The 26847-nt window shown below is 42.5% G+C and overlaps 1 protein-coding gene across 5 annotated transcripts in view; it reads right to left on the bottom strand.

Moving 5' to 3' along the window:
* Positions 1 to 7402: 7402 nt before the first annotated feature.
* The window catches only part of CDH11 (cadherin 11), a 90827-nt gene continuing 71382 nt past the window's right edge, over positions 7403 to 26847 (bottom strand). For all 5 annotated transcript variants that reach the window (XM_077786249.2, XM_021534737.4, XM_085589354.1 and 2 more), the window contains 7 exons: positions 22487 to 22674; positions 20762 to 21015; positions 19439 to 19575; positions 19100 to 19221; positions 17898 to 18015; positions 11668 to 11919; positions 7403 to 10346 (listed from right to left, as the gene is read on the bottom strand). In XM_077786249.2, coding sequence (XP_077642375.1) covers positions 9850 to 10346; positions 11668 to 11919; positions 17898 to 18015; positions 19100 to 19221; positions 19439 to 19575; positions 20762 to 21015; positions 22487 to 22674 — 1568 coding nt within the window. In that variant the 3' untranslated portion in view covers positions 7403 to 9849. The remainder of the gene's footprint in view (positions 10347 to 11667; positions 11920 to 17897; positions 18016 to 19099; positions 19222 to 19438; positions 19576 to 20761; positions 21016 to 22486; positions 22675 to 26847) is intronic.

Raw genomic sequence — 26847 nt, forward strand, 5'->3', positions numbered from 1 at the left:
AGTTTCTGAGAGAGATGGAAACTCTTTGCCAGATAAATAACTCTGAATTTGGCCAGTTGGGAACAAGAGCCTTCTTCCAGCTGGACGCTGCTTCCCTGCCATTCCACAGTGGGCGCGGAAGCTTTCCTGAGCTAAGGACTGGAAAGATTGATCCTGCTTTTGGTTTTCTGACCTGCCTGACCCTCTGTTCAAACAGCAGTGATGTGCTGAGCCCCAGAGCACAAAAGGGTTGGGAAGGAACCTATAGCAGAGAGGGGATGAAAGTTTGCAGGGGTCTGTCATTCATAAAGATCAATGGGCTCATGAAAGAAAGGGATTTTATGAGCTGCAAGGTAACATTTGAAGTCAGCAGGGATCTAGATTCTTTCAAATGTTGCACCCTCAATAGACCTGCAGGGCCTGTCAATGGAGCTGGTCCCACTCACCAGGGTGTAGAGCAGCCCTTTCCTGTGGTACAGAAACCAACTTACTACCATGGCTGTGTGTGCCCTCAGCTGTGCTCTGGAGCTGAGTCTCCGTTATGGCCATGCATCAAAGTGGTGGCTGAGGTAAGCACTGAGGCCTGAGTCTCTCTCACTCCCTCACACATACTCAGATTATCTCGCGTGCCTTGTTGACTTTGATTTCTTGCCCCATAGGACATTGAGCCAATCAGACCAGAAGCACTTTGCCTGAATCTTTCCTCCTCCCACTCTTCTCTGAAATAGTTTTCAAGACAAAGAGTAAAGCTCAGGGAGACCAGGATGGTTTAAGGAGAGCTCCTCCTACTTCCCCTGCTGTCTGGTGTTTCCAGGCAGGCTCCCTTCCTTAGAAATGCTTCTATCCCTCTGTTTCCTGACTCCCCAAATGAAAAGCTGTTTTTTTCTTGCTGCAAGGTGGTGGTTTGGTGGTGTGGTCACAGCACATCATTCTCTTGGAAGATGCAGCTCTACATCGGCTCACCTCCACTGCTGCCAGGGCAGCCCAGGTGTCCCATCCACTGGGCAGGGAGCCCTGCAGCTCTTGTCCATCAGTGGCTATTCCAGCTTGTGATTCTCAGGGATATTTCATAAATGCTGCCCTCAGAGTGTGCAGCCAGCACAAACTGGGAGCAGAGGACAATGACAATTGTGGGATGTGAGGGAGGTCACAGGAAAGGAAATAGCCTGGGCTGGTGGAGACAAATGATTCCAGCAACTCCCACAGCACCAACAAACAGAGCAGTCAACTGCTCCTGGGTCTGATTCACCTCTGAAACCCGTGGTGGGAAGGGACCATGTCTGCAGTGAATCACTGACATCTGGCTTCCTACATCTGGTTTAGGCTCTGAGTTTTATAGGTGCACTGTGAGTCTAATGCTCTTTTATTAGCATGACTCCATGCTGACCTCCATGCTAAAAAAAGCAGGGACTTTAATTTCATCTCATAATCCACCAAGGGCAAATAAACAGTCAGAAATTCTACTCTTTCTTTTTTCCCAACTCTCATTAAAACTGTGGTCGCTGTTATTACCATGCAGATATTTTGCACCAGTTTTTTATTACAGTCAAGTACAGATGCCCTTTTTATTTTGAGGTAGAGTTTATAGCAAAGGGGTTTTTTGCTAAAATTTCTGATTATCTGCTATGGCTGAGAGCATTTTGCCATCAATAAACTTCTTGGAATATTCAGGGTTATGCAGAGATTTTAATTCTTTAAAGAGTTTCTCAGTAAATAGCTTGTGAACACTGTGATCTCACTTGAAAAGCAGCCAGCAGACTTCTGAACCTGCCTGTCCACTTCTCTATAACACAGCCACTGGCCCAGCATCAGGAACCTGAAGCTGCTGATGCTAAAGACACATAATGGATTTAATTTAGAGGATTTTACAATGAACCATTTGGCATAGCACAAGCCATGCCCCATGTCCATGCTTTTGGGGCTGCTGTAGCTGTGTGCTCTGTAGGATATCTCTGTGCTCTGTAGGATGGTTCTGGGTTCTGTAAGATATCTTTGTGCTCTGTAGGATGGCTCTGTGCTCTGCAGGATGGCCCTGTTCTCTGTAGAATATCTCTGTGCTCTGTAGGATATCTCTGTGCTCTGCAGGATGGCCCTGTTCTCTGTAAGATATATCTGTGCTCTGTAGGATGGCTCTGTGCTCTGTCGGATATCCCTGTGCTCTGTAGGATGGCTCTGTGCTCTGTAGGATATCCCTGTGCTCTGTAAGATATATCTGTGCTCTGTAGGATGGCTCTGTGCTCTGTAGGATATCCCTGTGCTCTGTAAGATATATCTGTGCTCTGTAGGATGGCTCTGTGCTCTGTCGGATATCCCTGTGCTCTGTAGGATGGCTCTGTGCCCTGTAGGATGGCTCTGTGCTCTGTTGGATATCCCTGTGCTCTGTAGGATGGCTCTGTGTCTTGTGGGAGGATGCTGACCTTGCTGCTCTCACTTGGAGGTAGCATAGGAAAGGGGAGGTAAGTGCAGCAAGAAACTAAAAAGAGATCCTGTTTTGATCTATGCGCTGTAAATGCCCAAGGCCAGGTTGGGCAGGGGCTCTGAGCAACCCGTGGTGTGTCCCTGGGCACAGCACTGGGTGGGAATAGGATCTTCTTCAAGGCCCCTTCAACCCCCATCATTCTGTGATACTTTGATACAGTGGCTGGACAGTTGAGGCTGACCTTGCTGGAGATTTACAGTGTCTCTCAATACAACAAATTTCTCCTGATTTTTTATTTTTTTTTCAAAATATTGAAAAGTAGCTCCTATGCCTTTGGTGTTTTCTTGTTTTGTTTTGTTGTTGGGGGTTTTTTGGGTTTTTTTTTTGGGTTTTTTCTGGTTTTTTGTTTTTTTTTGTTTTTGCTCTTACTACAGTTGTGTATTTTTACTTAGATGAGTGAAATAGTCAGTTCTCTTTGGGTAGCCATGAGAAAAATATCTGCCTTTCTAGCTGTTCTTAGTGGGGGACTTAGGTGTTATTGGAGGAATTTTCCTCATGAAAGGAATGGTTAGTGACACCAGTCACTCCAGAGTAATGTGTAGTGCAGTGGCAGCCTGGGTGGGCACACAGAGTGTCCATATTGCTTCATTTTATGATGTTTAAACACAGTGTGACACAGCAGCCTCCAGGAGTGTGGGAGCACTTGGATTCCAGCAGTCCTAGCTCATTATACTGACTGTACTGAGTGCTACCATTTACTCACAGTAGTAAACACCATGCTAGAGTGTGTACACAGGATCCAGGCTCTACAAAATAATGCAATTATGAGAACTGAACAATCCCGAGAGACTGTGCTTAGTGAAAAACATTTATACAATGCTGGAGCATTGTATAAAGCCATAGAAATGGGCAGTTCTTGGATGTCAGGAGACTTTCCAAGGCTTTTTACCCAGATAAAACTCTGATAGAAATTAAATGTCTGAGATTATTTATGATTCATTAGTGAACAAAACTGCAGAACTTGGGGCCATTCAGTACCTGATGGCTGGATGAGGACAGATTTTGAAGCGTAGATTTCTGCTAAATCAGTGGACAAGATTTATCAAATTTCTCAGAGCTTCTTCCAGCCCCAGCAAACAGCTACCCTTTCATTCATTGTAGAACTAGGTGCTAGAGACACATAACAGGAAAGCAAATAATGTTCTCTGGGGTTGTACACTTTAGGGCATCCAACTTTCCATTTTAGAAAGCGAAGAATATAAACAACAGTTTTGTTATTATGTCTGGCTAACACACAGCAGGTCTAGAATCAGTAACAGAAAATGTTCCTGAAAGGCCCAGCAGACCTCAAAGAGATAATGTGAATTGTCCGTTAACAGTAAGTCATTATGGAACTTATTAAGTGAAGCCTTGGGAGTTTCATAGAGCCTAAAGGTTGACATAAATTTTTCATACACTTTGAACTTTGCTAAATGTGCTTACATTTGATTAATGATGACTTTCTCCACTGCACTAATAAGAAGAAGGAAAATGTGAGCTAGGGCTGCAGCAGGGAGAATGGGCTCCTGCAAGGAAGGGCAGTGTTGGCAGCAGGAGAAAAATGGGGCTTTCTAGAGATACCCTGCCAAGCAGGAGGGAGTTTATTACTCCCTGAAAAACTGCTCCTTACCACCCAGAGACAGGACACTGAGGACAGCATGAAAGCCAATTTTGTAATTTTGGAAGTAAAAACATCACAGCTCCAAAACACTGGTGGAAAAATCCACCCCATCTAAAGCACTCATATATCACAAAGAACAACCAAAAACCCCAACCTCAGCCCCTAAATCCCTCATATAACACATAGAACAATACAGAAGAGCTTCATATTCAGCAAGAGAGACGAGTGGTGTGTCTGCAAGTCCTGCTGGGGACAGAACTGCAGGAAATTTGCCTTGGCAGCCAACGCAGTGAGTCATGGACTCATGGAATGATTTCATTTGGAAAAGAAGACAAAAATAACAAAACAATGCCTTCACTTGCAGCTAGGTCTGTTCAACAGCATATGGATTTGTTGAGCTAAAATAAACATGTTTTTCCCTTGTTTGGAAGCAGAACAAAAAGGGAAAGCAATCAGTAACCTCAGTCTAAAGCAGTCACAAAGTTTGAGACTGTTTCACTAATCACCAAAAATGCAAGGCGTGCCTTAAAATTAAATTAAAATTTAATAATTAAAAAGCACTACAAGGTAACTTTTTTGGGGATTATTTTTAACTTTCTAGTTTTAAAGTCGTTAAAGGCCAAACTTCTAAGCTTTCATTTTGTTTTATTTTAAAAGAGCAACACTTTGAAGAAGAGTCTGCCAAACAGCCATAGCGAAGCGGATTCAAGATAAAGTCTTCTCCTAGCTTGGATAGATGAACAATCAGTATTGGTCCTGATTTTACAAACACAAAAGGAAGAAGAAATACAGAAAACAAGAGATGCGGCTGGCCATTCCATCTCCTGGCAGCTTGGGGTAGAAGACAATAATTGTTTCCCCATCACAACCAGCTGTAAATTTGCCACTCCAGAGCAGTTTTCCCACAAACCTGGTTGGTGTCTCAGCTGTTGCTCTTCCTGATGCAGTTACAAACTACTGCAAATGGACTAGACAAGCACAGAAAACAAAGGGAGGGAAAAGTATCAGGTTTTAAGTTTGGCAGTTAAGAGAACTCACAAGGACTTCAAAAATCTCAGGTTCAATTCCCTGCCCCGGGTAATATTTATTCATAAGAAATAAATCGGCTTCATTGGGAAGTCTGAAAGACTCTTTGCCTGACATGGAAGGAGTTCTGAGAGTCACTCACAGTCCAAGCAAGTATTTCCCTCTTTGTCTCCTTCTTCTCTCCCTCTTTCTCATCTTCTTTCCATGGGGAAGCATGAACTGCTCCATACTCTCTGCAGACCACCCCCCTGCCATGGATCAGGAGCTATCCCCAACATGCACAATCCTCCCAGCAGGAGAAAGAGGTCTGGGGCATCAGCAGAGTCCCCTGTGTGTGTACACACATGAAGTTCTCTTGGCAGGGCTGCTGCAGCTTCTGCCCCTGCCCTGTGGGACAGGGCAGGACACCCACTGTGGACGTGAGATTTGCAGTTCATTAAGGGAGGGAGTAACAGAGATCTAGAGTTGGTGAGCAGCCAAGGTCTAAGATTTCATGCAGAAATACAAGAAAAAAGTTTTTCAAATCACTATGAATCCATGAATTGGAGTGGGCTAAAATTCTTTAATGGCTTGAGTAATTGTAGCCAGTCCATGTCAGTCAGGTTTGAAAAGGCCTTTCTTATCAAACACAGAAATCAATGATAATAAATAATGGAAAACTTGGGCACTTGCACGCAGGAAATGGAACTGGGTCAAGATGGTTGATCCCCAATCTCAGGCTATAAGAGTGAAACAATAATAGAGCTCCAGAGACCTGCAGTTCACTCCCTGACAAGCTCAATTAGTCCCTTTCCTGAGACATTCCTTTTGCTTTTCTCTCTCTCATACTCTTTTTCTTTTTCTTTTTCTTTTTCTTTTTCTTTTTCTTTTTCTTTTTTTTTCTTTTTCTTTTTCTTTTTCTTTTTCTTTTTCTTTTTCTTTTTCTTTTTCTTTTTCTTTCCCCTTGATACAGAATGTGATTCTTATGCCAATTAATCAGTTTTGGTTAGTAGCTCAGTATTTAGATCACAGGCCAAAGGGAAAACTTGCACATGTCCTACCTGAATTTTTCCTTTCTGATCCATTCATTACAAAAGTAATTCTGACAATGCAGCTAGACGGGGAAGACATACAAGAATTCCATGCTTTTGGGTCCCTAAGATTGTCCCTTCGTGAGCTTTATTTAAATTCCTACTGTACATTTTACCTCTGAGCTTATCATCAGCAACACGGTAAACTTCAGCATTTTATTTTGCCAGTCAGTCAACAACATGGAGCCAACAGAAACTGCAAGCTCTTTAAGAAGCTTTTCTCATCTGAGTTGTAGCAGTCTCTGGGGCAGAATCTTGCTCAAGATCACAAAAATGCTGGTGAGTTTACAAGCTTGTACCCTTTAACATAGTATCAAAGACTGCTTGACATTGTGGCAGGAACACCACAGAGGAGATCTGAGAATTCCCAAACAAACCCTCCCCTTCCCTATCAGAGCAAACTGGGAGAGCTCCCTTAGCAAGCAGCCCTGCACTTTCTTCCCTAATTGCTTCTTGCCAGGAGGAGAAACGGTGTTCCAAAGCACTGCGGAGACACCGTGGCACCTCAGCCTTCTGCTCTCCTGGTGACAGCCAACTAGACCAGGAGCTGAGCAGTTCTGCCAGTTGCAGCTCAGGATTGGTTCAGCTCACTAAAAAAATCCCTCTGGTAGAGTCAGGCTGTCTGTTACTGATGGTGTTTGGAGGGGCATTGTTGTAGCCCCGCAAATGATCCTCAGGCAAGACTTCCAAGCAGCAAAGCTGGCCAAAGCACTATCTTCACTTGCCACCGTCCCCTGCCTTACCTGGCTCAGCTGAGGTGATCCTCCTTGTGGTTAGGGTTTTCTCCAGACCCACTGAGGTTGTAATTAACCTTTCAGTTGTCTTCCATGGATGTGAGGCTCTGTTCTTGGGGAAAGCAGTGCCACTGCGCTTAAGTAACTGGAGTGGGTGAATCCTTTCCCAGGTGGCCCAGATTTTTGGGAAGGCTGCAGCCTATGGCCCACAGACTTCCTGGGTGTGTTGGGACTAACTCAGAGCTTCCATGTTGGGCTAGGTTTTACCAAGCTCAGATTAAAGACCCGAGGCTCTTGCGAGTGCCGTGGTGAAGTTCAACACAAAGCAATGTCCCATGGTGCCAGAATACGCTGCTCGTCCAAGGTGCTGCCAACAGTCTGGAGTGAAGGTAATTCCCAGCATTTCAGGGCTGGCCTTGGCTGAGATTAGCAAGCCTAACTTAAAAAAGCACTACCATAATTGCATGTTCACTGAGAAGTGGAAAAATAATCAAATGAAAAAGGACAAAACCAGCACAGAAAAAAAATTTATTTCCAAGTATCTACGAGAGAGCTACAAACAATAGAGACTAAAACTCAAAGCATATGAAACTATTAAAAAATGTAGTTGACAATGTCCTTCTTAAAAATTAAACATAAAAAATTTAGAAAATGCAGTTATTAATTCTAAAACTTGCTCAAAAGTGAAAGAAATCCAGATAGCATCAATGAGGATGGAATCCTACAAATTACCTTTTTTTAAATTTTATTTCAATGTGATACTAATTTCTTTTCTCTCTTTTTTTAAATGTTTATTTAAATTTATAATGGAGATATGTGCAAATCTAGCAAAATATTCTTTGGATTATAAACAGAGAAAAATAAACAACCAAAGAAATTTGAACCAGGTTAATAATAAACTATAGAATTATAGAGAATGCATACAGCTATAATAAAGTGAAATATTACAATAAACATAGAGCAAATCTGCTAATTTAGCAAACTCTGCCTTATAAAACATAGGGATATAATGGCACAAGTGAATATGTTATGGATATAGAGCTGAAACATCAGTCATCATTTTAAGGAGTTAAATTTTAATCTAACTACATATATGGGGGGGATCTTCAGAAAAGCAACACACCAACAAATCAGTTTTCCTCTCAGATCAAGCAGTTTGGTACCTGACTGCAAATGAAGGACAGGGTCTGTAAAACTAATGTAGGAAAATGTAGTTAATTTCTATTTATTGCCTCTTCCCATATTGCAGCTGCTGATCTCTGACCCTAAACAACCAACTATATTGAATTGAGCAGAGGTACAGCTGTACGCAGATGAAGAAAATGTTGATGTGCAGAACATATCCCAATCCCTTGCTCCTTCTGAACTAATACTTAAAAGAAAAAAAGTTCTAGATTCCTTTTTGGATTAAAAACATGCATTACAAAAAACAATTCTGAAAGCAATTCTGTATTTCTGTTGTCACAAATTAAAATATTTCCCAATCTGCAGATGATGCTATTCTACTGGAAATTAGAAAAAAACCCCAAACAACCAAACAACTCCCCCCCACCCCCCCCCAAAAAAAAACCAAAAAAAAAAAAAAACAAAAGAAAAATAGGAATTAAGTACCAAAATCTTAATTTCTACTCAGGTAAGGTGATTGTCAGGTAGAACAGTCCTTAGGGAAGTCACAGCTAAACTGGGTCAGATTTCAGTCTCTAGAACCTGCAGAAGCTCAGCAAGGCTGGAGTAAAGTGTAAGCGCAGAGTACGCCTGTCCACCCACAAAGCCACTCCTGAAGCCTCGGGAATCTCTAAGATACAAGATAAATGCATATTACATGGGACATCTTGAAAAGTATTACACTTAATTTAATCCAGAACACACAGTAGGACTATATGATGATTCTTACTGTGTTCTGGGAGCAGCCACAAGCTGTAGAGAGGGTACAAAATGTTCACCAGACGTTATATTTGTTTTAATCTAAAAAACATTTGTAAAATGTACTTGATTTTTAAATAATCACTTAACAAAGCAACAAACCATCTACAAACACATAATAAATAAGGCTATTAAAAGGTCACAATTGTAGTAAATTAGTCAGAACTATAAATGGGACATTAGAAACACTATGTTTTTCCTTATATGCTTAATAACCAGAACAATAATTAAAAAAGAATCAGTTTATTTCAAAGTCTGCTTCTTATATTGAAGCACATATTAAAGCAACAGTACAATGTTCATAAAATATAAGTGTGATGCTGTAACATTTCTTACATGTCAGAATACTGATATTTGTATGTATACTAAAATAAGAATTTTAAAATTGTACAAATAGATACATTAAAAATGACATAGAAATAGGGTGCCTTCCACCGAACAAGACAGAGTTTTTATATCTGGCATGTATTAGTTTAAGATGAAAGAATAAGCAAAAAGATTTACAAGAATCAGCAGTAACAAGTTTGATGCTCAAGAGACATAGTAATTGTACATTGTACTGTACATACACCATATGAGTTTAAGCTGGCTGAATATTATATATTTCAAGTTTAAAAATGCACTACCATATAGAGTGTCCATAGTTTAAGGCGAAATTACAGCTCAGAACTGTTATCTTTTCTAATTTGTGGAAGCTTCTTTGACATAAAAGATTTAGATGTTCATAACACATAAAAGATTTCCCTTATTTGTAGATTCGCTTTTAGCATTTTCCTTCATTTAAATATCTCGCATTTCTTAAGTGGGTTTTTTCCTTCAGTGAAGCTGGCAGCGAACTTCCAGATTTGCCTTTTGTAGGAGAAGGTACTTCACAGTATTTACCACTTTCATGTCCTTTTAATCAAAGGAATCCTCTCTGTCAAACTTAAATGTTTAAATGAGATTTCTCTTGTTTTTAAAAAAATACCTGCTTACATTTCCTCTGGATTCTTCAGAACTTCGGACACAGTTCTTAAGGCCAAATCTTAAACTTTATTGTTAAGAATCATCATCGAAAGTGTCTTTGGAGCCATACAAGTCTGCAAGTTTCTTAAATCGAGGTCCCCAGTTTTGTAGATAGTCGTAGTCCAAGTCAGAATCTGTTGTTGCTGACTCCAAGGAGCTGAGGGACCCAGCCACGGAGCCCCTGCCCTCGTAGCCATAGATCTGGATGGAGTCATAGGGAGGTGCAGTGGGGTCGTTATCAGCCTCCTGTATCCTGGTGTTGATGAAATCATCCACGTCCACGCTGTTGGGTGCGGGCCGCAGCCCCGGCCTGGGCAGGTACTGGTACTCGGGCTTGATGTCCTTGCGGGGCATGAAACCGTTGATGCCGTCAGGGTTCTGCAGCGTGGCGATGTCAAACGCCTCCGTGTCCTCCTCACCTCCGCCCTCATCATCGTACGTGATGATGTTCTCCCGCACATCTTCCTCCTCAAACACGATCAGGGGCTCTTTCTTCTGCCTCTTCAGGGTTACAAACAGCACGACAATGACTGGGGAAAAAAAAAATGCGGGTTAGACCGCACTGTCAAACAGCAGCTCCTTTGTAAGTAATTATTGCATCCCCAAGCCCTCGGCTTTTCTGATGGATTGTTGCAAACTTCTGCATTTTTAGTGCTGCTTGCTAGGAAAAAGCAGAGATGTTTGTACACAGAACTAAACACACTGATCTGAGGCTTTCTGTCTGAGCTGCATGCCAGGGCTCTTACTAATGGCTCATTACTGCGACACTAATTCAAGGGAAGTGCTTGTGGGGCCCCAAGTACTGCAGAACACTGTGACACTGCCTTTGAGCAGCCCAAGCACATGAATATCTGCAACGAAACAAAGATGAATCTTTATCCTCTCTTGTATGCCCAAAATTTAACTCTAATTCCAAAGTGTCGTTTCCATTAAAATGGAATTTTTTTAAGCAACACCCCCAAAGACGTATTTGTTTTGCATTCTCACTTCAAATTTCTATAAAATAAAGTATATGAGAAAGGACACACTATAAAATACTACAGGGAAATTAGAAAATATTGTGTAATTTTTTTTCCAAATCCTCAAGAAACATTTTGCAGCACTTTCTTAATAGCAGGTCTTCCAAACCACTCATCTGTCTTCAACACAAGATAGGTTTGAGGGAAATAGCTGGCAGGGGCCATTAATCCTGGCTGACTTCAATAAGGAACTTGCCATCCAGGGAAGATCACAAAACTTAGAACTGTATGTCATGACCTCCTTTAAGCAGTGTCCCTGATTAGCTGGCATTAGGCCACAGAAGGACATTCTCCAAGCAGATCTATGCAAATACACTGGTGTTTGCTACTGAAGATATCACAGAAGCCCAGAATGATTTAGGATGGAAGAGATCATAAAGTTCATCTCATTCCATCCCCTGCCATGAATATTTTTGACTCTCCCAGGCTGCTCCAGCCCCAGTGTCCAACCTGGCCTTGGGCACTGCCAGGGATCCAGGGGCAGCCACAGCTGCTCTGGGCACCTGGGCCAGGGCTGCCCACCCTGCCAGGGAACAATTCCTGATTCCCAGTATCCCATCCAACCCTGCCCTCTGGCACTGGGAGCAATTCCCTGTGTCCTGTCCCTCCATCCCTGGTCAATTGTCTCTCTCCATCTTTCCTGCAGCTCCTTCAGGCCTGCCCTGCAAGGCCACACTGAGCTCAGCCCAGATCCTCTCACAGCCAGGCAGATCAACACTCCCTACAAAAATAAAAGCTGAAAAATTCAGATTTATTTCTCCATCTTGGAGCTGAGGGCAAGATTTTTTTTAACACAAGCCCAGCCAAGCAGCAAGGAAGGAACATTTTTCACCTAAGAGAATGACGATGCAGGCCAGGATGGCGATGAGAGCGCCGGTGCTGAGCCCCGCATTGAGCACGTAGGCCTCGGCATTGCAGGACAGCAGGGAGCCGCTGCCGTCGCAGCCGCACACGCGGATGGTCAGCGTGTTGGTGCTGCTCAGCGGGGGCACGCCGCCGTCGCTGATCACGATGGGGAGGAGGTACAAATCCTGCTTCTGGCGGCTGAACCCTTCCCGTCTGACCAGCACACTCGCTGTGTTATCTGGTTGAAGAAGACAGAGAATCATCATTAATTCTTCCACGGGGTTGTCCTCCTAGCCAATATTGAAAAGGAAATTATCTCGCTGCAAAAACTCTCAATTTTCTTTGGCTTTAGAGTTATTTCTACAATAAACCAGTGGAAAGTGCTGCCTTCCTAATGACCCAACAGCCATTACATGATTATATTTAATTAATATAGCACCACACTCAGTTTTAATCTCAGTTTTAATTCTTTAATTAACACAAGCAACACAGATAATCTCTGTCTGATAGCACATTTTAGTATCTGTAACTTTCTGAGAAATTCACAATATTTTTTCAACTACCCAAATGTCTGGACCTTCTTATTGCTGCCTGATCTGGTTTTAGTGTCTCTCCAAAATTAAAGTGTTCAATGGAGGGGTAAAAGTAAAACCCATATCTCCCTTATGTGTTCTTGGTATCACATATAAAAGCATGGTAGACACTGTCCCCAAATGGGATCTGATAATGAGACTCCCACCATAACAAAAGCCAATATTTTCTGTGTATGAGCAAATTTGAGCCTTGTTGTTTCAGTAACAAATGCTGAAGGTAACAGCATTTTATCAGAATCTGGTTTTCACCCAAACTTCCAAAGCCAGAATTCAGAGAGCTTGATCATACATGCACAGTATATCTGGGCACATTTTGTATCACATGGATGTGAGGAAGAGTTAAATCACAAAATCAAAAATGCCCTGAGTTGGAAGAGAACCACAGGGATCCAAGAGTCCAACTCCTGGCAGTATTGATGTAACTCTGTTCCCACTGTCCTCACAAGAAGTGACCTGCCATGGTGCAGGGGACAGAAAATAAGCTGCCATCTCAGCACAGGACATTTTGGATGGTCCTGCATACTTCCTCTGGCTTAAACCTTGGAAAGGGGACAGTGTGAGATGACACCCTGGGCTGAGGCAGCCTGTGCTTCCTGTTCTCAGGGAAGCACCAACAGGGCTCCCTTGTGCCCCTGCTCTCTTTCTCAGCTCAGTCTAAACCAAAGTTTATATCAGTTGTACACATCCCAAAGTAAATAAAGTGAAGTATTCACATCCATGGTTTTCAGACCTTCAAAAGCCAGTTTATACTGAAGATTTAGTCCATACAACCTTTCCTGGCTTGCTATGTTCTTTATTTTTCACTGTATAACATAAAGGGGGGAAAAAAAGACCAGTTCTTTTATCTGCTGAGGGAGGGCTGTTCATCTCCAAAGGTATCTACATTACTGCTGCCTCAGGCTTTTGCAGATTAATTGTTTCCTGTTGAAGAGTCAGCATAAATCCCAGAATTTAATAATGCAAACCATAAAACCTCTCCTAATGACCTAATCACTGTGATTTCCATGGAAATCTGTGAATAAATTATACCCAAAGAAAAGTGTTCTTGCCTTGCATTAACCACCCTTGCAGGCAGTGCCCCTGATGTAGGACAAGGTCTGAAACTACCCCCAAATTTGGTAAATCTATGGGATGAGGAGGATGTTTGCACAGATTTACTCTCCCAGGAACTTCACCAGAAAAGAGGAATATTTAAGCTGGAGCTGTTTGTTACACACCAAATGAATCCATCCCCCGTAGCTGCCCCTGGCTGACAGCCCACACCCCTGGTGCCCTGAATGGCCCCCTGGGTGTGACAGAACTGTTGCTTTTTGGTGTTGAGTTTCACAAAAACAACAGCTGGGTACAAATGAGCTTGTCAACTTCTCCTTTGCACAATGTCACACTTGCTAAGGACAGAGACACTGATAAAGATCTGATTGTTTATTACTTGTGCCTTTTGGAGCTGTTAAGTGTCTCCCTCAGAGTCCTACTAATCTCCTGAATGTTTACATGCACTATCTAAACTTTGAGGCACAATTTTTTACAGGACCTTGGTGATATCAATGTCTGCATGACAAAAGCCTTATTTTAGGACTTTAAATTAATGGACTTGTAACACTTTGGTGCAGATAGAATACAACATCTAATATCTATTAGCCTATCAGCTAACTTAAATTAATATGTTGATCCAGAACAAAATATTCCCCAGAGTCCTCCAAAATGCACTTAATAATTAATTTCCTCAATGGGATAACCAAGATCTGCTCCATTAAATGAAAAATCACAACAGGGCAGATTATTCTTGTGGCAAAAAATATGAACATTAACAGGGGGCTGAACTACAGCTGCCTCAAGGCTGCAAAGGCAATGTGCAAGTAATGACAATAACATGTATTAGTATATATAGTCTTTGGCTATACATTTCTTATATTTTATTTTTCTTGCCTTTGTCAGCTGAAATAGCATTCCTAGTTAAAATTAAGAAAAGGATGGCAAATTATTCAGATGTTATACAGACTGGCCTGGTCCACTGCAGTCACTTATACTAAAAAAACCTGATTTTGAGCCAATGGTTGATTTATCTGTTTTAATGGGAAATGATTTTTGGTTTAACATAAATTTTTAAAAAGAAAAATCTAATCAACATGCCTGGCTAAAGTTTAAAAAGGACTACAATACATCCAGTCTAAAAGGTCATTTTTTCAACTTTTCCTTTTACTGTTTAGGTTCACTTCTTGCATTTAGTAGAAACATAATATCCATAAGAAGAAAAAGCCCCCGTTTCTTACCTAGAAAAAAGATAACATATAATCCCAGCTAATATTCTCATCCTTGCTTTTTTATTATTTTCAAGGCCCAGAAGTAGAACTATAATCCTGGTAAAATGGCATTTTTTAAGCCAACAGAAGTTAAATGTCAATACCAGCTTAAAACTATTACTTAACACATATGGGAGCTACTTGACTGTCAGTCCTAATGAACACAATGGGAGTTAACACAAAAAGGAAAGGAACAGTCATCTCAAGGCCATTCCCAAAATATCACATTTTCCCAGTTATTATTGCCTTGGCTTTCCAATATTCAAAGATGTTGCAGGCAAAGATTCCCTGTGCTCTCCATGAAATCTTCACAATTAGAAGCTAAAATTGCATTATTCTTGGTGATACTTATACTGATCTCTCTGACCCTTGATTTTTGTCTTTTTCTCTGGTGATCTTATTGATGATTTCCATTTTTTCCTGTGCATAGGCAAATGCAGCTTAGTTTTTGGGGGCTTGTTAGCACATAGGTCGTGTAAGGAGTATTCTAGATTACAGGAGCTGACTGCAGTTTGAACTTTCTCAACTATGAGGTATGAGGTGTGAGGGCTGATTCAGTTAGAAAATGAAACTATTTCAGGGGTCCAGCTGTCTAAAATCTTTACCTTACCAGGAGTGGCAATCACTGTGGATAATCCATGGCAAAATCCTGTGACTTGATTGTTTGTGTGTTTCAAAATTTTCTTGCTGAAAAAGTGTGAAGCACATGTTTGAATTTAAAAAGTAGAATTTAGTCACTGATTTTTGGGGCTCACAAGTTTAATTTCAGGCTCTGCAAAGCTCTATCTTGTGAATTTGGGACTGCAGCCATTCCAGTAATGCTGGGCTGAGGGAGCTCAAGGAAAGGGCATTTCAGCACAGGACCCAGCAGGGTCAAAAGCAGGAAATCCATATACTCAAAATCTGCCTCTTTGCTGTGAAGTGCCATGAGCCTCTGCTGCTGTTTTGAAGGCCTGACTTCAGTGGGAGCAGAACTGAGCAGAGCCTGGGTAGACAGTGCTGTTTGTTTATGAGCTATAATATAAGGAAACAGTGCAAAAGTAATTCTGTGTTTTATCCCAGCGTGGACTAAGCCATTATCTTGTGTTTTCCATGGGAGATGGGCTCAGCTAAAGACTTGGTAACACAGTGGGCTATTAATAGGATGTAGAATGTGATTATGCTTTTTTGGATTACTGCAATATGTGATTACTTTCAGGAGCTGGTAAAAAGAAACTCTATTAAATGATAATTATGGGACTGTATTCACTTTAAAGTTCTGTAATAGGCCCAAACACTGGATTTTTCATTAACTGTTCTCCACAGTTAATAAAGCCATTTTTCTCTGAAAGTAGCAATTCCCTCTGAAAGCTGTGGCATGGCTTATAAAATACTCAGACTTACCACTGAAAAAAACAACTTTGAATGACCATGGACAATATTTGACTTGCAAATGGTAACACACTCTCCCTAAGAAGTTTTTTTATATAGGAGTACACAGAATTTTAAATTTTTTACTTTGTTCAAGTATAACTTTTAAAAACTCACAAGAATATGTAAATTAACAAGATAATTGCATTGAGGATTGAACAAAATGAGGGAAAGAAAGGATGGAAATGAATGAATTTTCTCAGAATATTTATTTCACAAAAAGAAAATTATGTGGGAAGATTCAATCCCTTAATCCTATCTTCTTGAAATAACCTTTTGCATTATTGTCAGGTAGAAACCTTATACCAAACTGACATCATAATTTCAACTACAACACATTTTTATCTGGGTGAATTTTGTCAGTAACAAATTTGTCAGTTTATGGAAATGAAGGATGAGTGGGATTAGCTGGAGTCAGGAACCATAATACAACTCAGAGTATCTCCACTCTGAGCTGCACTTCCTTTGCTAGATTATAAAATATAATCTATTTTCAGTTTGATGTAGTGACCATAAAATGTATTTTATAGCAAAACTTGGCCTCTGGGTCTCAAGCAAAGAATACGTGCTGATTTACTCCTCTCTAAAAATACACCCATGAATTTTTCAAAACTTGTGTTTTACTACTTTAAATATATGCCCTGCACTGGCTCCATTATGAATTGCTATGTATGTACAAACGTCAAGCACCAGGCAACAGTATTACTTTGATCAGTCAAGAATAACAGAGTTTTGTTTGGGAACTGTAATGATAATTGCCCTCCCTTCAGATGTGGAGAGAGATATAAAGTGTGCCTCAACAGAACAGTTTTTACTGAAATCATGTATCTGGATTTTTTTTTTTTTTTTTTTTTTTTTTTTTTTTTTTTTCAGTTTGCCCACTTCCTCTGGCTCCCTCAGCCTCTGGCAAGTTTGGGTCACTGATGTTATTATGTTGTGATCAATTGAATTTTGACATTCACCCAGGCCTGAGGTTTTTTGCTTACAAATTTCTTTTACATCTCGCCATCAGAGTGCAAAGCTCTATTTTGTGAATACCAGATTGGCAAAGGGATCAGGATATCCAGATCCTGAGACAGCCAGCACAGGTATATTCCACAGCACAAATCACCATTTAATTTCCTGCACTGGGCACTGATTTGATTCCATTGGGAATCTAGCCCATGTCTCTTATGATTCATAATTTACAAAAGCTGGCAGGCACAGTGGTAAACAAATACAAGCAGCCTAATGATTTATGCTGTCTCAGCTAGTTTTAGGTTTGTCTAAATCAGGGACATCTGCCAATTCCATTTACTGAGTGTTTGGCAGTGGTTTTATCCTCTTCCTGGGAGATAAAATGGCAGTGGATTCTTCCTGTTGGTTATTACTATGTAATTTAAAATATGCATTCAAGAAAATTCAAGTGAGAATGTAGGTATCAGATTCAGTCAAAAAGAGAAAGTTTCTAACAAGGCAGAAGCCTGGGAATCTGTTGGAAAATAAGGTAAATAAGGTCTTTTATCTCTCTTGTTTTTCACATTGTTTATAGTTAAGTTCTACCACTGTGCGTCATGCACTGTGCACCAATGTTGTTAGTTGTTTTCACTTCAGGACCAAAGGAATTGGCCTGGACAAAGCTCTGTATAAAGAGCGATGCATTGTGAAATAAATCAGAGTTTTACTCTCTCAACCTTCTGACTCAGTCTCTTCATTCCCATCCTGTCTCAAAAGCATCATGAGTTAACAAATATCCCACTTTCCCAGGAACATCCTTGCATCTCAGCTGTATGCTTTTGCCTTCCTCCCCTAAATCTTGGAGAAAGACACTCTGCCAAAGTTAATGACAATGCTTTTGCATAACATTACATTGGCCATTAGTTCTACTTTGTCATTTTGTTGGATTCTGGTAGAGTGGGAATCTTCACACAAACCTCTGTTGTCTCTGAGTGTAAAATTTGGATTATGAATAATTTCAGGTGGTAAACTGAAGATAAATCTTGGTCCATTGGCTGAGTCATCCTTGTCATCAGCACTAATTGTAATAAATTGCTGCAAAAGAAAAGCACTCAGTAAACAAACAGCTCCCTCTGGGTACATCACATACAAGCAGCGTTCTGAGACAGCTATTGAGTAAGAATTGTAAAATAGCAGAAGCCACCTCAAATACAAATATAAGTAATTAGAAGCACAGAGACAACTGCAAACTACAACAGGCAATCTTTAATTACTATTGCATTAACAACCCCAGAATTACAGCTGTAAAAGCACACACCTTCAACATTCTTATACACAAATATGTGTTAATGGTAACACAACAGATTAAATAAAATTCTGCAGAAAACTCAGCAGCTGAGAAAGTCTCTTTTAAACTGCTACACTGACTGTAAAGGCAAAGATCATGTGCAGAGCTGTATTTCTCTATGTTCCTAACCTCTCTCCCTCATAGATTGCCAGGAATAAATCTGTTGAGTAAACTCTACAAGAACTGCACTGGGATTCTTCCTGTAAGACACTGAGTATTTCTGCAATATCCAAACCAGTCTCACAACTGGGAAAGCTGCCCCCAGCTCCACTGGCCCTGTGCTGGTGGATACTCCCAGCCAACACCAATCCCACTCCATGCACAAAGGACTGTATAACTGCTGATAGCAGTCCAGAAATAAAGTGCCTTTCTGGGTGCTCAAGGCTTTCTGGTCAAAACCTCAAAACAAATGTTCATTTATTCCCTCTCATTGGAGCTGATAGGACAAACCTGGGCTAATGCCCTGAGGGAAGAGCTGTGTGTGCAGGGAGGTGGGGGGAACAGGGAAGGTGGTGGGTAAAGGGAAGGTGGTAGGCCTGGAGGAAGCGGTGGGAACAGGACGTGTTGGGAACAGTGAAGGTGTTGGGCACAGGAAGGTGGTAGGAACAGGGAGGTAGTTGGAACAGAAAGATGGTGGGCACAAAGCAGTGGACAGAGAAAGGTGGTGGGCAAAGGGAAGGTGGGCCAGGTGAGGCTGGTGGGCAGAAGAAGGTGGTAGCACAGGGAAGATGGTGGGCACAGGGTGGTGGTGGGCAGAGAGAGGTGATGGGAAGAGGGAGGTGGTGAGAACAAGGAAGATGCTGGCCACAGGATGTGCTGGGCAGGCCATACCTGGTTGCTTCGGGCATTCTCACACACGAAGGCTTCGTAGGCAGCCGCAAACTTGGGAGCATTGTCATTGACGTCAATGACCTTGATTGCAACGGGAACTTTGGCTTCCTGGTGCTGTTTGTCTGCAGGAGAGACAACACTGATATGAGACAGAAGCAGGAAAACCCCTCAAAAGAAAAAAACAGTTCCAAACTGCATCCAAAGAAAGATCAAATATGGGAAAGATCAAATATGCTGAGGTATTTCTGCTGAGATTTCTTGCAGTTTATCAAACTCAGACAATTGGAGGATTACAAGATTCATACCACTGATTCTAAAATACCTCAGTGAAATACTCACGGACTTCAACTGCAAAGACAGAGATATTATGCCAAGCCATTTCTTCCCTATCCAAAGCCTTTATTGTCTTGATATTGCCATCTTCTGCATTAATAACAAAATATCTTTCAAGGTCAGTGTGTCGATCAATTGAATATCTAAAGAAGATTGAAAGTCAGCAATTAGAGGAAAGACGAACTTAGGAGTTTCATGCATCCAGATTTGTTCTATATTATTATTAATTCTAAATAATTCTAAGTAGTACACCTATTGTGACCCTCAATATCATTGTCAAAAGGACGATATGTGTTCTTTTAAAAGGAGAATCACCTGGTTGGTTTCTACATTTAGAAAAACAGTACATCAGAATGTTTGTAATAAGTGAAAATGCTAGTCTTTGAAGTCTCTATATCAAAGCCCTAATACACTCTTTATTTTCTTCTCTTCTAAAACATGATAAAAGTATCTACTGAGATATTTTTTTATCTTCTGTTTCATATTAATCTTGTTGATCTTTTAAGTCTTCCAATCTTTGGTTTACTTGGAATATTAATTGATCATACCAATTTATCAGCTATTATCCACGTTCTGCACATTTCTACAGCTTTATACAGCTCTGACTTTCATGACTTCACATTGAAATTCTTTTAAATGTTAAGTATACCCACAAAAGAGGTCTTCATAATTTAAGTTACACTGAGAACATGACAAATAAAATTAAACTAACAGAAGGCTATTGTAAGAATTCTTTACTATGAGGGCTGGGAGACCTTGCCACATGTTTCCCTGAGAAACTGTGGCTGCTCCTGGCAGTGTCCAAGGCCAGGTTGGACACTGGGGCTTGGAGCAGCCTGGGACAGTGGAAGGTGTCCCTGCCCATGGCAGGGGGTAGGAATGGATGAACCTTAAGGTCTTCCAGCCCAAATCATTCCATGAGTCTGTGATTCCAAGACAGTCCGACATAACTGCAGAAAGTAGGGGCCTGTGGGGGCTTGTCTTTAACAATTAACACTTAACAATTTCCCAGCCCAATCCATAATCTATATCTTAGACTTTGATATGTTGAGAAAAATCCATGCTGGGATAACAGCACAAGATATTTGTGGAAAATTTAATTTAGAATAGATTTTACCAAAGATTCCCTTAAGTATATTTTAATTTGACATAGCTGTAGTGTGATACAGGCTTTAAGAAACTGGCAGCTTGTGGAACAGGCACAAAAACAATGCTAGATGGTTAAACTTTCCATATTCTGGGTGTCTGTAGATCTGTCACACTGTCTTCAGAACTTGCCTAACCATTCCAAAAGCCAATGCTCAGAAGGAAACAGAAAATCCAGCAAACCTTAGGGCACTGTTGGCAGCATCCGGGTCTTTGGCATGTACTTTTCCAACCACAGTACCAGATGCTGCATTTTCCTGTACTTCAAAAATGTAACTTGGCTTCAGAAACACTGGTGGCTCATCAGCATCTTCCACTGTTATTTTCACTGTCACCGTGTCCTTGAAGGGCCCATTGCTGATGAACTTGGGGTCAATGTGGACATTGGTTGCCTCCACCTTCAGGCTGTAGGACTTTTTGCTTTCATAATCTAAGGTCTGTGAGAAACAAGAGGACAGGGCATTCCAGAGTCAGGGAAACCAGGCTGTAAGAGCAGCAGGCAGTGCCCTAGTGTTCAATGACATCAAACAAAGGTGAGCGTCTGTCAGTGAACTTGGACTGAAATGTGTGTATTTAAAAACATAAAGACTCAAATGGAAGGAGCTACATTCTATGTATGGAGCAGCATAGGAAGGCACTCAAAATATCACCACAGAGTCCTGGTCTTGCTTTTTGCTTGCTGTATCAATCATCTGTACTGGAAATATAAATTTTGTCTCCATCCAACCTTCCAGGCAGCACAAAAGTGCAAAGGATGGGAAAGGCGCTCCCACAAGAGGCCTGGCTTTATCCAGGCTGGCAGGCATTCCCCATGGATGTGGTTTGAAGTGCTCCTGGGTCCACCATGAGATAGCATACTGATAAGTTAAATTATTCAGGTAGTGGGGAAAATGCAAAGATGGTTTGCAGTGCTTTCATTCCTGCAGTTCTTTCCCACCACAGAACTCATAAAACTTTCCAAAGAGAAGATGGAATAATGACCCATGGGACAAGTCCTTTTGGGAGCCTGATCAAAGCTATGGCGCCTCTTCACCTGCATGGGCATGAAGTGGCTGCAGGGTTGCACCTCAAAATGATCATGCAGGTGACAACCATATTTCACAAAGTATGTTAACACCAGTGAAGTGGAGTGACAGCTCACTCACATTTCAAAACACACATAAAATCCACTCCCACCTCTAGAACAGAGACAGAAATTGACCCAGGGCAATTTTGAGCAGAGGAGACCTCTGGGTCCCCCCACAAGGGTCTGCCCTAAAGGGCAGGGCAGGGTTGACCAGAAGTTGACAAGGTCTTCTTCTTTGACTTCTGATTATCTTCAAGAGAGATAAATAGCTCAAAGATAAAAAGGGCAAAATGATAATGCTTCCATAATAGTACAATTTATGTTCTGAAATTTGCAATTTAAAATTAATGCTTAATAATTAATAATGCTTTCAAAGTTCCTGCTGACAGGCTGTGTGCGAAATCCCCTCTGCTGCTTTTTCCATAGCCTGTGACTCCTTCAGAACACTATTGTGGACAATGCACAGCTGAAAAATTCAAACTATAGGGCATGAGGCTTTTCAGACTGAACATGAAGCAACAGTGAATGTCTGCTACTTATCAGCTCTAAGCAAAACTTCATTAACAATGAAGCTGATGGCATCATATTTTACCGTGACTTTTTATTATGAATTCATTTAGTTTGTGCAATTAATCCACTGTACAGTATTTATGTAACTCTTCTTGGTTATTTTCTTCCATTCCAATTCAGCTAATGGGGAAATGGAATATTAAGAGTTAATCACACCTTGAGCAATTAAGTGAAATTTGCATTTACTAATTTTAGCTTAGGTAGTAATCCATTATTACCAAATATTCTGTTAGCAACAAAAAAAACACTATATAGCAGTAGGCATCACCCACCTTCTTAAGCTTCACAACCCCTTCCTGAGTCTCATAATCTGTGGTGATTTCAAACATGTCCATGCCATCTCCATCGATGATGCTGTAAGCTACCAAGCCATTCTCCCCAATGTCAGGATCTTTGGCCTTCACTCTCCCCACTTCCTCTCCTGGGACAGCTGCTTCCAACACCGACATCTGGTACACACCTGGGCCAGAGAGAACAGGGAAAATAGGCATATGCCCCAAGTGAGCAAGCTGCTCCCCACTTGTGTGTTTACTCTTTGATCTTGAGTTCCAAATAAACACAGTGATTTTTGGCATTTTCACTCCCCTGAAGGAATGCTGTGTTCTGTTCTGCTCTGTTTCAAAGAGCTTTGAGCAGCAAAGGTGAGGGTCTTTCAGCTGTGAAACCTTAACCCACATGGATAATGTGGATAATAAACATGACCTCCTACCTGTTACCCCTCTGCTCAGGGAGGGATGTGAAAGGACAACTAACCACCGAAAAGGCAAAAATTGTTGTGGTATCAAGGTTTCCATTGATAGCAGAGATGTTATTACAAAAATGGAAGGAAAACTCTCTCTCATGTTGTCTTGGTTTGAAAAGACAGGAGTCTGTGAAGGAAAGCAAGAGCCTCCTGTGAAACGGAAAAGGTAAACCCCCTCCCTCCAAATTACCACAATTTCAAAATTAAAAGGCTCTCAGGTCAAGATATGGGAATGGAAGTAACAGTTCTTTACTAGGAAAAACAAAAACTAAATTAAAAAAAATGTAATTAGTACAAACAAAACTAGTGATAGAGTCAGAAACCTGACACCCTGAGGAGTCAGGGTGTTGGTAATAGTCCAGTTAAATAGTGGCTGCTCCTCCTGCAGTGGCAGATGAAATGCTGCTGAAGAGGTGGTCTGTAGAAGGGTGTAGTTTTCTCTGAAGGTCTGGTGATGGAGTAGATGGGCCTGGTTTTCCTCTGGGAATCCAGCAGAGGAGAAGCTGCTCCTCTGGGAATCCAGCAAAGGAGCTGCTCTGATGTTCCAAAAATGCTGATTTTACGCAGGTTGGGATGCTTGGCTCCTCCCTCTGGGTGGAGCATCTCACAATGGGATGATGGAACTTTACCAGTCATGCAGTGAGTCATTCAATGGCCATTAACAGAAGATATCTCCCTGGAGGGAGATTTTCTTATCTCCCTGGAAGAGATAAGAAAACTGCCCAACCTCCAACAGATGGCAAATAGAATACATGCTTCTCTTACAAGACAGGACATTATCCGCCCCTTATTCTATTTCCATCTGCATCACAATGAAATCTTACACCCAGTTCTCACTTAAGACCAGGTTTCCCTGTGGTACACAATTGGGTTTCCCCATCTTTCTGCATTACCCACCAAGTGTAACCAGGTCCTTGAGCAAAAACAATCCCATGGATGGGTTTGTCTTTGAATGAGGTGGGATTAATCCAAACAGTTTTCCCTAAAATGCCTTTCATATGTACCACAGGGACTTTATCTCCATCCACTCTGTGCAAGGGTTTTAACTAGGCAGGACCAGCTCCATTGATGGACCCTCGGGTGTTGACCATCCAGGTTGCTTTTGCCAGGTTAATTTCCCAGTTTCTAAATGTTCCCCCACCAAATGCCTTTAGGGTAGTCTTAAGGAGTCCGTTGCACCGTTCAACTTTGCCGGCAGCTGGAGCATGATAGGGAATATGATATATCCATTCGATACCATGTTCTCTGGCCCAGGTGTTGATAAGGCTGTTATTGAAATGGGTGCTGTTGTCAGATTCAATTCTCTCAGGGGTGCTATGTCTCCACAGGATTTGCTTTTCCAGGCCCAGGATGCTGTTCCGGGCAGTGGCATGAGGTACAGGGAAAGTCTCCAGCCATCCAGTGGTGTCTTCCACCATGGTCAGCACGTAACGCTTGCCTTGGTGTGTCTGGGGCAGTGTGATGTAGTCAATCTGCCAGGCCTCCCCATAGCTGTACTTGTTCCATCGCCCACCATACCACAGGGGCTTCACCCGCTTGGCCTGTTTGATGGCAGCACAGGTCTCACAGTCATGGATAACCTGAGAAATACTGTCCATGGTTAGATCCACCCCTCGGTCTTGTGTCCACTTGTAGGTGGCATCTCTGCCCTGATAACCTGAGGCATCATAAGCCCATCGAGCCAGGAACAACTCCCCCTTATGGTGCCAATCTAAGTCTATCTCTGACACCTCTATTCCTGCTGCCGATCTACCTGCTCGTTGTTTCAGTGTTCCTCATTAGCCCAACTTTTGGGGACATGGGCATCTACATGATGGACTTTCACCTTTAGTTTCTCCACCCGAGAGGCAATGTCTTTCCATATATCAGCAGCCCAGATTGGCTTTCCTCTACGTTGCCAGTTGGCCTTCCTCCACCTTCCCAGCCAGCCCCACAGAGCATTGGCTACCATCCATGAATCAGTATAAAGGTAGAGCTTTGGCCACTTCTCCCTTTCAGCAATGTCCAGAGCCAGCTGAACGGCCTTGAGTTCGGCGAGTTGGCTCGATCCACCTTCTCCTTCGGTAGCTTGTGCAACTTGGCGTGTGGGGCTCCATACGGCTGCTTTCCACTTCCGGTTCATCCCTACGATGCGACAGGAACCGTCAGTGAAAAGAGCGTAGCAGGTCTCCTCTGCTGGTAGTTGGTTGTATGGTGGAGCTTCTTCAGCCCTTGTCACTTGTACCTGCTCCTCGTCGTCAGTGAGAGCAAAGTTTTCACCTTCCGGCCAGTTCGTAATTATCTCCAAAATCCCAGGGCGATTCAGGTTTCCAATACGGGCGCGCTGAGTGATGAGGGCAATCCATTTGCTCCATGTGGCGTCACTGCATGGTGGGTAGTAGGAACCTTCCTTTTAAACATCCACCCCAGCACTGGCAGTCGGGGGGCCAGGAGGAGTTGTGCTTCCGTGCCAATCACCTCTGAGGCGGCTTGAACTCCTTCATAGGCAGCCAAGATTCCCTTCTCTGTTGGGATGTAGTTGGCTTCGGACCCTCTGTAACTTTGGCTCCAGAATCCCAGTGGTCAGCCTCGAGTCTCACCAGGCACCTTCTGCCAAAGGCTCCAGGACAACCCATGGTTCCCGGCTGCAGAGTAGAGCACATTCTTGACCTCTGGTCCCATCCCAACTGGGTCAAGGGCTACAGTATGAGCGATCTCCTGCTTGATCTGGGTGAAGACTTGTTGCTGTTCAGGGCCCCAGTGGAAATCGTTCTTCTTGCGGGTAACCAGGTATAGAAGGCTCACAATCTGGCTATACTCGGGAACGTGATTCTCCAAAAACCTATGGCACCTAGGAAAGATTGTGTTTCCTTTTTGCTGGTTGGTGGAGACATCACCGTGATCTTGTTGATGACCTAGTGGGAATCTGGCGCCGTCCATCTCACCATTTCACTCCCAGAAACTGGATCTCTCGGGCAGGTCCCTTGACTTTGCTCTTCTTGATGGTGAAGCCAGCTTCTATCAGTATCTGGATGATCCTCTCACCTTTCTCAAACACTTCTGCCACTGTGCTCCCCCACACAACGATATCATCAATGTATTGCAGGTGTTCTGGAGCCTCACCCTTTTCTAGTGCAGTCTGGATCAGTCCATGGCAGATGGTGGGGCTGTGTTTCCACCCCTGGGGCAGTCGGTTCTGGGTGCACTGCACGCCCCTCCAGGTGAAAGCAAACTGAGGCCTGCATTCTGCTGCCAGAGGAATGGAGAAAAACACTTTGGCAATGTCAGCCATGGCGTACTACTTTGCTGCCTTGGACTCCAGCTCGTACTGGAGTTCCAGCATGTCCAGCACAGCAGCACTCAGTGGTGGAGTCACTTCATTCAAGTCATGATAGCCTACAGTCAATCTCCATTCTCTGTCAGAGTTGTGCACAGGCCAAATGGGGCTGTTGAAGGGTAAGTGGTTTTTTCTGACCACCCCTTGGCTCTCCAGCTCACGAATCATTCTGTAGATGGGGATCACGGCATCTCAATCCATCCGATACTGCTGGTGTTGCACTGTCGAGGTCGCAATTGGCACTCGTTGCTTAGGAGTCCTACTGCAGACGGGTTTTCTGACAGTCCAGACAAGGTGTTTAATTGCTTAATGTCCTCTGCCTCTACAGCAGCTATTCCAAAAGCCCACCTGAGTCCCTTTGGGTCTTTGTAATAGCTGTTCTGGAGGAAGTCTATGCCCAGAATACACGGGGCCTCTGGGCCAGTCACTACAGGATGTTTCTTCCACTCCTTCCCAGTCAGGCTCACCTCAGCTTCCACCAGAGTCAATTGTTGTGATCCCCCTGTCACACCAGCAATGGAAACAGGCTCTGCCCCCACGTGTCCCGATGGTATCAGAGTACACTGTGCACCAGT

This window comes from Lonchura striata, chromosome 11 (assembly GCF_050655825.1).
Source record: "Lonchura striata isolate lonStrDom1 chromosome 11, ASM5065582v1, whole genome shotgun sequence".
NCBI lineage: Eukaryota > Metazoa > Chordata > Aves > Passeriformes > Estrildidae > Lonchura > Lonchura striata.